The sequence below is a fragment of the Eumetopias jubatus genome, unplaced genomic scaffold, assembly GCF_037043125.1.
Source record: "Eumetopias jubatus isolate StellerSeaLion01/CBP00866 unplaced genomic scaffold, mEumJub1_p1.0 scaffold_12, whole genome shotgun sequence".
NCBI lineage: Eukaryota > Metazoa > Chordata > Mammalia > Carnivora > Otariidae > Eumetopias > Eumetopias jubatus.
The window spans coordinates 95,594,243-95,605,575 of record NW_028274818.1 but is presented as its reverse complement, the minus strand read 5'-3'; the positions used below and the strand labels follow the sequence as shown (position 1 = coordinate 95,605,575).

Below are 11,333 nucleotides of genomic sequence, written 5' to 3'. Positions count from 1 at the left end.
CCGAAAGAAACAAACTGCTCAGTCGGATCTTGCCAAACGCCCCTCTCCCGCCACCAGCGCACAAGGAAGTGCCAGAGGAAAGGGTCACGCTTCCTGGGACCGCAGGGCCGGGGCCCGGCGTGCGCCTCCTTCCGGGCTCTGTGACGTCACCCGTCAGCCCCGCCCCCGCGGGCAGAGCCAATCGAAACCCGGGGCAGGTCCCTCCAGAAGCAAGCGGGCGGGCGCGCGGCCCCGGGGAAACGGCGTGATGGACGCGGTCCTTCTGGGCGCCCGGGCTCAGCTCCACCCGCAGCCGCCCGAGGGGTGGCCGCCCGTGAGCTCCGAGGAGGAGCTCTACGAGAGCCTGGATTACTACTACCTGCGCGACTTCCCGGCCTGCGGGGCCGGGCGCAGCAAGGGTCGGACGCGGCGCGAGCGGGAACTGCGCACCAACTGGCCAGTGCCCGGCGGCCACGAGCGCAAGATCGCGCAGAAGCTCCTCAACGGCCAGCGCAAGCGGCGCCAGCGCCAGCTGCAGCCCCGGGCGCGCACTCGGCTTGTCTGAGCGCAGGTGCGTGCGGGCTGCAACCGGCCGGAACCCTGGGAAGCCCCGCCAGCACCCTGGCCGCCCGGGCGCCTCTCGCCTCGGCCCTCTGCGACTGCACGCGGGCAGTGTCGCCCCCTTCCGAGGCTGCTCCGCGTTGGCGAGTCATAGCTGGACCCCCTAAACGCCCAGCTTATCTCTGGGCTGCAGTCAGAATAGTGTAAAACGCTACCTTTTGGATTTTGTAGTTGGGAGAAGAGGCTAGGAAATGAAATATAAGTGAAGAATTTACTTCCAGTGCCTATGCATGGGCTAAAGAGAATAATTTATTTTTTTTGTCAGTTTTCTGCAGGATACCCGAAGGCCCTGATAAAAGTATTATCTCTGACTCCAGCTGTAACTGGTCGAAAGGGGGAGAATCCATGTTGGTCAACATAGCTTCTTTTCGACATCGCTTAAGTTTACCGCTTCAGTATCTTTTCCTTACTGATTGTTACTAACATCCAAGTGTCCAAGTGGGTATGCCTTTTTAGGGTTTTTAATTAAAAGCAGTAAGAACGGCATTTTAACTCTTCTGGTGGTTTTTTTTTTTTTTTTTCCAGCTGCTACGGTAACTCGTTTCAAGACCGCAAATGAACAAATAAGTTCATCTTATGGGTAAAGAAGATGAATGGGGGAAACAAAGATAGGAATCTGTACAAGATTTTATAGATGTGGTGTGCAAGTTTAATATTTGCCAGAATAGGAATATTTTCCGTTGTAATAGTGTATATCGAACATTTGCTAGGTTCTCTGCAATGTTGATCTCACAACAAGCCTTTCAGGTGGGCGCTGCTATCTCCCATTTTGTAGAGGGGATTCTGAGGCAAAGGCAGTTTCAAGTCACTTTTCAGAGGTCATACAGCTGGTTACAAAGACGACCAGGTATAGCAGATACTTGAAAGCATTCCCTCCTTCCGGCATCACAGTTTTCCTCTATCATATGCAATATTCTGTTCAGAACCACCCACAAACTCCACGTCCAAAGACAAGGGTTGAGCTGTGGCCTAAAGATTATACCCACAATGTCAGTGTCATGGTGGCTGTCCTTTCTCTTCAGCCTGCATTCCATTAGGCCTCTCAGTGGTGTGTCCTTCTGAGAAGAGAAGAGTGCTGTGTACTGGAAGGAGCAACCTGAATTTTAATCCTCACTCTGATTATTCATCGCTGGGACTTTCAGCACACTACTGAGGTAACAACTTTCAAGTTACACCAAGCTTCTGGTTTCTCATTTGTAAAATGGGAATGATACTGGATTACCGTACCAAACTATGGATTATAGATTAAATACATAAATCACCTCAACACAGTTAAGGGCCTGGCACATGGCACATAAGAGGTAATCAATAGCAACTATTTTTAAGTTTACAGAACACAATCCCTTCTTCCTCTCTAGTCAAACTGTTATATTCTTCATTTACTTTATGTGCTATAGTAGGGGTCCTGGTGTTGAGGAGTCAAACACCTGTATGAACTTGGGCAAGGTGCTTAAACTCTTAAGTTATCTGTTCCCTTATTTATAAAGTGGGTATAATACTGTACCTATTTCAAGAGTTCTTGTGAGGTGTAAATAAAATAATACATGTAGGGGCGCCTGGGTGGGTCAGTCTTTGGGCGTCCGCCTTCGGCTCAGGTCATGATCCCAGGGTCCTGGGATCGAGCCCTGCTTCGGGCTCCCTGCTCGGTGGGAAGCCTGCTTCTCTCTCTCCCTCTGCTGCTCCCCCCTGCTTATGCTCTCTCTCTCTGACAAATAAATAAAAATCTTAAAAAATAAAAATAATACATGTAAAGCTCTTGGTGCCTGGTATATAATAGGCCCTCACATGATTACTATACGTGCTGCTGAAGCAAAGCACAGCACTTACATCGTTAGTAATGTTCTTCCCACTGCCACTGTCTTGGCCTTCAGGATTTTTCCTTACTCCTCTCCTGCTGTGTTTCAGAGATACCATGTCCAGATTAATCTTCCTGAAGACCATTTTAAACATAAAAAAAACCCTCAAGGACTGCTCTAACCCTGTAGGATAAAAAGCCTAGATTCCTTACATTGTGTTGGAAATCATCTATTAGATTTTCTTCAAGTTTGTACCACAACTTCCAAAAACACACTCGGTACTTGACACAGATCTTCTGTCCCGTCCTCACCATATTCGATTCTGCTTCTTCATGTGAATCTGTGCTGTCCTACTTAGCATGCCCTTTTCCCCTTTACCATTTTAATCTTTCTAAAATAAATTCCACCTGTACTTATTTTAAGTGCCACTTTCTCTCCGAATCTTTCACCCACGGTGAATTTCCATCCCCCCCCCCTTTTTTTTAAAAGATTTTATTTATTTATTTGACAGAGAGAGAGAGACAGCGAGAGAGGGAACACAAGCAGGGGGAGCGGGAGAGGGAGAAGCAGGCTTCCCGAGGAGCAGGGAGCCCGATGCGGGGCTCGATCCCAGGACCCTGGGATCACGACCTGAGCCGAAGGCAGACACTTAACGACAGCCACCCAGGCGCCCCTCCATCCCTTTTTGAAATCCATAGAACTTCATTTAAACACCACCTAACCACTTGTGTATATAGTATTTTGTATTTTTGTATTTTTATTTTTTTTAAGATTTTATTTATTTGACAGAGCACAAGCAGAGGGAGAGGGAAACGCAGACTGCCCACTGAGCAGGGAGCCCGATGCGGGACTTGATCCCAGGACCCTGAGATCATGACCTGAGCCGAAGGCAGCCACTTAACAGACTGAGCCACCCAGGCATCCCGTATTTTGTATTTTTAGATAAACAGTTAAAAATTCATTCATTGGTTCATTCTTTTTTGTCTGGTATGTGCAAGGCACCGCATTCACATAAGTATGTCTTAGTTATCCAATGGAAAAAATTAGATTTAGAGTGTAAGGATCTTAGTGTAAGGACCTTAGGGCTAATATCAGTTGGTACACAATTCCCAGTTCATCACAATCCCAGACAGACATAAGCCATGTTAAAGCAACACTCTAGGTGTTCTAACGAGATTTTGCTCACCTTAGATACAAAATTTTATAGTTTAAATATAGTAACTGTAGAAATTGTGTATTAGTTACCTATTGCTGTGTAATAAATTACTCCAAAACCTAGTGGCTTACAGCAACAGATACTTACCTTAGTTTCTAGAGGTAAAGAATTCAGAAGTGGCTAACAGGGTGGTTTTAGCTTAGGGTCATGATGTTGGAGAGGAATCAGGCTCCACTTTTTGAAAGAAGTGTCGAAGAATCTGTGGACCTATTTTAAACCACTATGGTATGTTTAATTACTAAAAGCGTGTTCATTTTAGACAAATTGGAAAATATGAACAAGCAAAAACAAAAAAAAAGGAAGCAATCACTATCCAGTCGTTAACATCACTACTTAAGTGTACATAATTCAAGTCTTTAAAATACGTATGAACTTTCTCAGAATATAAACATACTATATATACCTACTCTTTCACTTAATATATTGTGAAGATACTTTCATGTCAGGTATTCTTTCATAATACTTTAAATGGCTGCATAACATTTCATCATGTGTATGAATCATAACTTATATAATTCTATATTGTAGGACACTTTGATTTTCCCTATTTTATACAACTTGTTAAATGAACATCTTTATAGCTAATTTCTTTACACATTCATGACTGTTTCTGGAATTCCTAGATGTGGAATTTCTGGAACAGGTTTGCACAATTTTAAAACTTCTGGTACCTACCACCTGACTAGAATTTTATTGCAGTCATCAGGGGTCCACTCATCCAAACGTTGGTATCACATATATGTAACAATTCCTCCAAGAGTTATTTGTTCAAATTTTGATTACTATATGTGAATTTGTTTTTTTTTTTTTTTAAGGTTTTATTTATTTACTTGACAGAGAGAAAGAGCACACAAGCAGGGGGAGCAGCAGAGGGAGAGGGAGAAGCAGACTCCCCACTGGGCAGGGAGCCCAATGCGGGGCTCGATCCCAGGACCCTGAGATCATGACCTGAGCCGAAGGCAGATGGTTAACCAACTGAGCCACCCAGGCATCCCTATATGTGAATTTGTTGAGAATGATTGAAATCACTATGGAATGAGAAGTTGTTACATAAATTTTACTAAAGAGTGATCTTCAGCAGCCTATCTCGCCTGGGGGAAGCCATGGCCACAAGTTAGAGCCACATAGCCATTGGGTCCCCTTAGAACACAGTCATATAATTCCGGGCCCCTTTAACTGCAGTCAAGATATCAAGGACTATTCAGTTTTGGAGGGCGATATTTTGAATTTGTGTAATAAAAGACTGTCCGTTGTCACTTTTAGGGACCAAGGGAGTCCAAATCTAGGGACAATTTCTCTTAGCAAAGTTTTTGCCACCTCCATGGCTTTTTTAACCAACTCGGGAGCCTGGTGTAAACCCTGTATTACCTTCCATTGGTTATTTTTGGGTATAAAGATTTTTCCCTCATTATTAACAAGCCAGTCCTGTGCATTTCTTGGTCTGGATAGATTGGACTTATGGACTTTATTGGAGTTAAGACTGGTAAAATCCTTAAATGTTTATTTTGTGCTGCCCGCTTGGCTGCACGGTCTAGTGAATTGTTTCCTTTAGATTCTAAGGTCATATTCTTTGCTGTCCTTTGAGGTGAATTACTGCTACCTCCTTAGGAAGGTTTACAGCCTTAAGAGTAATAATTTCAGACCCATATTTGATTGGGGTGTTACGGCTTGATAATAATCCCCCTTTCTTCCAAATTGCTCCGTGGGGGACGCCTGGGTGGCTCAGTCGGTTAAGCGTCTGCCTTCGGCTCAGGTCAGGATCCCAGAGTTCTGGGATCATCCCTCAAGGGGGGGGGGTCCCTTGCTCAGCGGGGAGCCTGCTTCTCCTTCTGCCCAGCGCTCCCCCTGCTTGCTTTGTGTGCTCTCTTGTGATCTCTCTCTCACAAATAAATAAATAAAATCTTTATTAAAAAATTGCTCTGTGAGCACGTAGGACTAGGAAGGCATATTTGGAGTCAGTGTAAATATTAATTGTTAAGGCTTTGGCAATTGCAAGCACGAGTGAGCACCATAGCATACCCAGCTTTTCTTATTCCCTTTTCCTTGAAACTATTGCCATCAGTAAACCAACTGTCATCAGCATTTTCAAGAGGGGAATCTTCTAAATCTGTTTGACTAGAATAAATAAGATCAATAACCTCTGAACAGTTATGCTGTATAGAAGTATGATGGCCAGGTCCAGGCATAAGGGTAGCTGGGTTTAAAGTCTGACAGGTTTCAAGTATTATTTAAGGCATATCTATAAGCATAACCTGGTATTTAATAAGTCGGCCTCCCGTCATCTATTGGTGGCCTTTGGTCTCTAAGACACTCTGGGCCTGATGAGAAGTCATTATAGTCAGGGGCTGTCCCATAGTGAGCTTTAAGGCTCCTTTTACCAGGAGGACGGTTGTATATGTGGCTAAAGGCTTTGTTTGCCATTGTGCCTCAATAGAGGTGGCTTTTAGGATAAATATGACTAAGGGATACCATCAAGACCACCTCTGTTTGAGGTCCAGCATTAATAATATCCTAATTACAAGGAATCACTAGCAAGTGGGAGAAGACTTGTCTCAAGAGATAAGGGCATCCCCAAGTGTATCATCCAATCTAATCATAAAGAAAGTAGGGTCATCCATTATCTCCACAAGTCCCTTGTTAACCCCATAGAGTGGGGTATATGCTCTGGCTTTTAAGGAGCGATTTTGTCATCCCAGCCACATAGAATTGGTCAAGGTGATAGCTGAGTTATACGATTGTTGGGGAATCTACCCCATTTCCCAGTTGTTGAAATAATCATATGCCCATGGGGTCCTGTTTTTAGCCCCACAGAATAACAAGCAAGAAGACTGCTTATATGTGAGCTATTGTGGCAATTTCTCTGAAGTTTACCTCAAGTTGTCTAGCTAAAGCAAACAACATCTAAGGACCAATCAAAACTAGGATTTAACATCCACAAAGTTGGGTTATTGAAACATAATTTTTCCCTCTAAAATAATCCTCATTTCCAGAGATAGCCAAGTCAAGACTAATTTGTTTGCAAAACAAGTCCAATTTTAACAAACTGAGCCTAATTATTTACATACGTTCAGCAAGAATAATGATCATACAGATCTTTTAGAATCTTTCCTGGAACTTTTATAAGGAATCTCTAGGTTGAACTTTTAGTGGCCTCTCCAGGCCAGAAGCCAAGCCAAGTGCTTGCCATCAGACAAGCCTTATGATACCTGTAGGGCGAATTCCTCTTCGCAAGGTCCCCAAAGTATCCTGAGGCTCCTGCACCTGCCAGGAGGTGATATTCTTTACTCACCTAGTGAGGCTGCTGGGAACTCTTTAGCAAGGTATCAGGCCAACATTTCCAAAGGGCTTTATGGCTCCAGGTTTCATAAAGTCAACCTTAGTTCCTGAAAGCTGTTTGGTCATATCTGAATCTATGCATGTCTCTCTCAAATGTGATATTCCAGTCAAAGCCTCGGTAAAATAACCAGTATTTCCAATGGTGTCCTATTACAAGGAGAACAGATTTTTTTTTCTTTTTTTTTTTTTTTTTTTTGTCGTTGTTGATTCATTTGAGACACAGGGAGAGGGAGAATATGAGCAGGGGAGAGAGAGAGAGAGAGAAAAGCCAGATGAGGGGGCTCAATCCCAGGACCCTGAGATCATGACCTGAGCTGAAGGCAGATGCTTAACCATCTGAACCACTCAGGTGCCCCAGGAGAACAGATTCGTGTTGAACTTATGCAAATGACTATGACTGGAAGAAAGCTTACTGAGACCTTTTTGAATTTCAAAGGGTTCGGGTAGAAAGAAAAGTTAAATGCTTCAATGTGTTCACAAATGAATACGTTATCATGTTTCTGTAAGTCATAGACATCTTAAGAGAAAGTTTGCTTAATGTGAAAAAGTAAACATTAGAGAACCAGCAATATTTCAAACAAGAGTCACAAAACTATAATCATCTTTTTAGTTCATTTAGTCCCGTGTTACTAATTCTTGTTTAATTTGAATGCAGCTTTTTAGTTAGTTCTGGGAATTCTTACCCATTTCAATTTTGATCTTAAAGATACTGAATACCTGTATTTGTCCTAAAAGTCCTTTTTATGGACTTCCTTGAAGATTGAAACTCATTTTGCAAGAGAATTAGAACAATTATAAATGACAAAAACTCAGAAATGGACATTGTTAATGATCTGAGAATTCATTATGATGCAATTGACTGGGAAACTCAGTTATTTCTTTTAACACTTCAATAGCCAGAACTTGGGTGATAATGACCTTATACCAGAAGGTAACATACCAAACAAATAAGCCTAATTAGTCGAGATTTTGGTCCTGATTTAAATCTTGGGGAAGTTTGTTAAAACCTTAGAAAGTTTTAAAGCACATGCCTAATAGGATTAGGGATGGTCAAAGACCTGATAAAGGCAAAACACAGAAAATGGGTTTTCTGGGCAGGCAAAGAGAAAACAACTATTTACATTTTCTTATCAAGAGCAGACCAACAATTCAAGAAAACTTTGTCCTTTTAACAGAGAGAAAGCAGACTTTCAATCTTATACCAATGTTATTTTTAAAATCCATTCATTTCAATCTTAGGCTGTCCTGACCACTCCTAAAATTCCTTTCCAAAGATTTCCCATCACAAACCTACAACTTTACTTTGCATTCAGATTTTGTCCCGAGCCATTTCTTTCCAGCCAGTCTCATTTAGGACAAAATTGCCTTCTTTTACCTTCAACAAAAATGCATTTCCATTCCTTATGATGTGGGAAACAAAAGCAGAAGAAAAATTATTAAATTTCCTTACTACCCACTGAGAAGTCCTTGAAACAGGCAGGGTGACATTCCTCTAGGGACTCAACTGCCTTGATATTGGTATTTTGCTAAGGGCAAAAGACAGTCCTAGCCTGACCTCCCGACCCCCAGGATCCTGTAAGTCTACTTTAACATATAAAAATTCCTTTAGAGGGCGCCTGGGTGGCTCAGATGGTTGAGCGTCTGCCTTCGGCTTAGGTCATGGTCCCGGGGTCCTGGGATCGAGTCCCGTGTCGGGCTCCCTGCTCCTTGGGAGCCTGCTTCTCCCTCTGCCTCTCTCTCTCTGTCTCTCAGGAATAAATGAAATAAAATCTTAAAAAAAAAAACTCCTTTAGAAATTTCCTTTATCACTAAACCCCCCAAGCATATGGCCGACCGATATATATCTGAAGGGTCTCATGACTAAGGTTTTATTAGACGGTAATAAATGACATTTTCCCAACAATAGCTAGCCCCTTCAAGGTCCTGGAAACCTTGCTTCCAAAATTCCTTAGACATTTACGCTATCCCTAACTGCCTCCCAACTTGAAAGTATATAATGGGCCACTCCTCATGACTCCATTGCAGCTCTTTCTGCCCATGGGTCCTGTCCCCATGCTGTAATAAAATCACCTTTTTGCACCAAAGACATCTCAAGAATTCTTTCTCCTACATCACTTATATCTTTCTTACACAGAGTTGCTTTTCTTATTTCCATCAGTCTTTTTTTTTTTTTTTTAAGATTTCATTTATTTATTCATGAGAGACAGAGAGAGAGGCAGAGGGAGAAGCAGGCTCCCAAGGAGCGGGGAGCCCGATGCGGGACTCGATCCCAGGAGCCCAGGATCATGACCTGAGCCGAAGGCAGACGCTTAACCATCTGAGCCACCCAGGTGCCCTTATTTCCATCAGTCTTACAGTTAGTAGAACTTTTTCACTTTTAGAAATCATCTCCAGTGAAAACTAAGTAGTAACCAACTATGAACTGTTTCACCGAAACTTTTTAGACGGCAATTTTATGAATCTATTAAGCACAATGTTTACCAAGAGACTCAAATATCCTTAGTTTCTTTGCAATAAGAAGTCAAAAGTGCAAACCTACATTCAGTAATCAATGCTTTAGCACTTTACCTAGATGTCCAATGAATTTAATCCCACTCATCATCCAAGCAAAACTTTAGTTTCAGGTTACCAAAGACTTTGAAAGCAATTACCCATGAAAATTTTGATAAGACAATTAACCGTCATTTTAGTCATCTTTTTACTAACAAATTGCAACAGAGCTAACACGAGGTTATTTGACCTTCAGCAAACCTCGATAGAATAAAAGTTTCACATTTAGTGCTAACTTTAAAGACAGGTCTATCTTAAACCAACAAACTTAACTTAGCTTAAATACTAAATTATGTTCCACCTGGATCCTTCCTTCCCATTGTCAGTTTTTACCTGAGACGCTGGTGGGGAAGTCTGGAGTGGGCGGTGTTAGGTCCAGGGGGTGCTCTTCTTGCTGCTTGATAGCGAGGGAAGGAGCCATGGTGCCTGAGGCACCAAAGATGGTCTAGAAGCCAGTTATGCAGGCCGCACCCAGGTGGTGCGGAAACAGAAAGGGGGAGGGGGAGACAGAAGATGCCAAGTGCTGCCAGAAGGCAGAGAAAGGGTTCCCGGTTCCAGAGCTCATCAGCTCCAACAGAGGCACAGACACCATGTTTTCCTGCCAACAGCGGGGAATAGGCAGTCCATGTCAGGCCGGAGAAGACAGGGAATGTCCCTGAAACAAAGGGAGTTTCAGCAGCTGCTTGGGAATATCCCTCAAAGTTCCCGTCCGAGGGAGACTAACCACAGTTGGCTCCAGTTATAGCCATTAACCCGGGAAATGAGTGAAGGAGAAGCCCCCACATCTATTAGGAGGAGGAACAGTGAGAGAGTCAGAGTCCCCTTTGCTAGGAAGGGCCTGTGTTTCCTCCAGCAACCTGGGTTAATTCGGAGGCTTATTTAGATAATTATCAAACAACATGTCGGCGTGGGGAGGAGGTTACTAGCCAGAATGTTCAGGCAAAATTCTGCAAGAGGCCATTTTAGGTCGAGGTCCTGGTGTAGAGCAATGAAGGCTAGTTATGAGCAATGAAGTTACCCTAGATCTATTCGCCCTATTTCCTGCAGAGGAGAGCTAATAGATCCCGCTGAGGCTATGCAGTGTTACAGGAGCTCAGTCCTTTCCTAAGTTTTGCAATCTGAATTGTTTCCAGGGGGTTAAAAGGCACCCCAAGGGAGAGTTCTTGGGAACTGAAGAAAAGAGAAGGTCCATTACCTAGAAAATCCCCCTGCCCTCCACTCCCGACTCCCAGGTGGCGTTCCAGGGTAAGTCAGAGGTTCATGGTGTCAAAGTCACCCGAGGCATTTCCCAAACAAAATCGCTATAACCATCGTTGCCGATAAAGGCCCCTGTAGGAGGGATGCTAGTGTCCCCCCATTTCCCCATTGCATCCCAGGCTACAGATGGGTGCCTTGAAGGTCATGTCTTATTTTACTTTGGCTTGAAGAACCTGCCATTTTAACTGAATTTTATAGCTTTAGTAAATAGAGGACATTGATGGAAAACAGTAAAGATAGAAATCCACCATGATCTAAGTGACATCCCAACACATGTAGTCCTTACAGCCAATTTCCCTAGGAAACAGTCCCTGGTTGGGTTTTAATTCAATCGGGTACTGGCTTCGGCGGGCTCCCAGTGGAGGTCCTGTGGCCAGAAGTGGCTAGACCAGGGATGTGAAGGGGATCACATTAGATCAGTCAGGAGGAAAGCTCACACAGGAGTCTTAAGATTGGCGCTATCCTGGTGACTTAGGTGGTGTCCCATGCCCAGGACAAACAACTTTGTATAAGGGCAGCAGTAAAGAGAGGGCACCAAGTTTCTGGGTCTTGCTACCATTCTGGCCAGGGTACTAACT

The 11,333-nt window shown here is 43.5% G+C and overlaps 1 protein-coding gene across 2 annotated transcripts; it reads left to right on the top strand.

Annotated features, from left to right (window-relative positions):
- The first annotated feature begins 202 nt into the window (after positions 1-202).
- Positions 203-1,086, top strand: NUPR2 (nuclear protein 2, transcriptional regulator). Of its 2 annotated transcripts, none has more exons than XM_028110109.2 (2): positions 203-550; positions 876-1,086. In XM_028110109.2, the coding sequence occupies exon 1, from the start codon at positions 248-250 to the stop codon at positions 542-544; it is 297 nt and encodes a 98-aa protein (XP_027965910.1). In that variant the 5' UTR covers positions 203-247; the 3' UTR covers positions 545-550; positions 876-1,086. The 2 variants fall into 2 exon arrangements, with proteins under 2 accessions (XP_027965910.1, XP_027965909.1); XM_028110108.2 differs by having other exon boundaries at positions 866-1,086.
- The last annotated feature ends 10,247 nt before the right edge of the window (positions 1,087-11,333 follow it).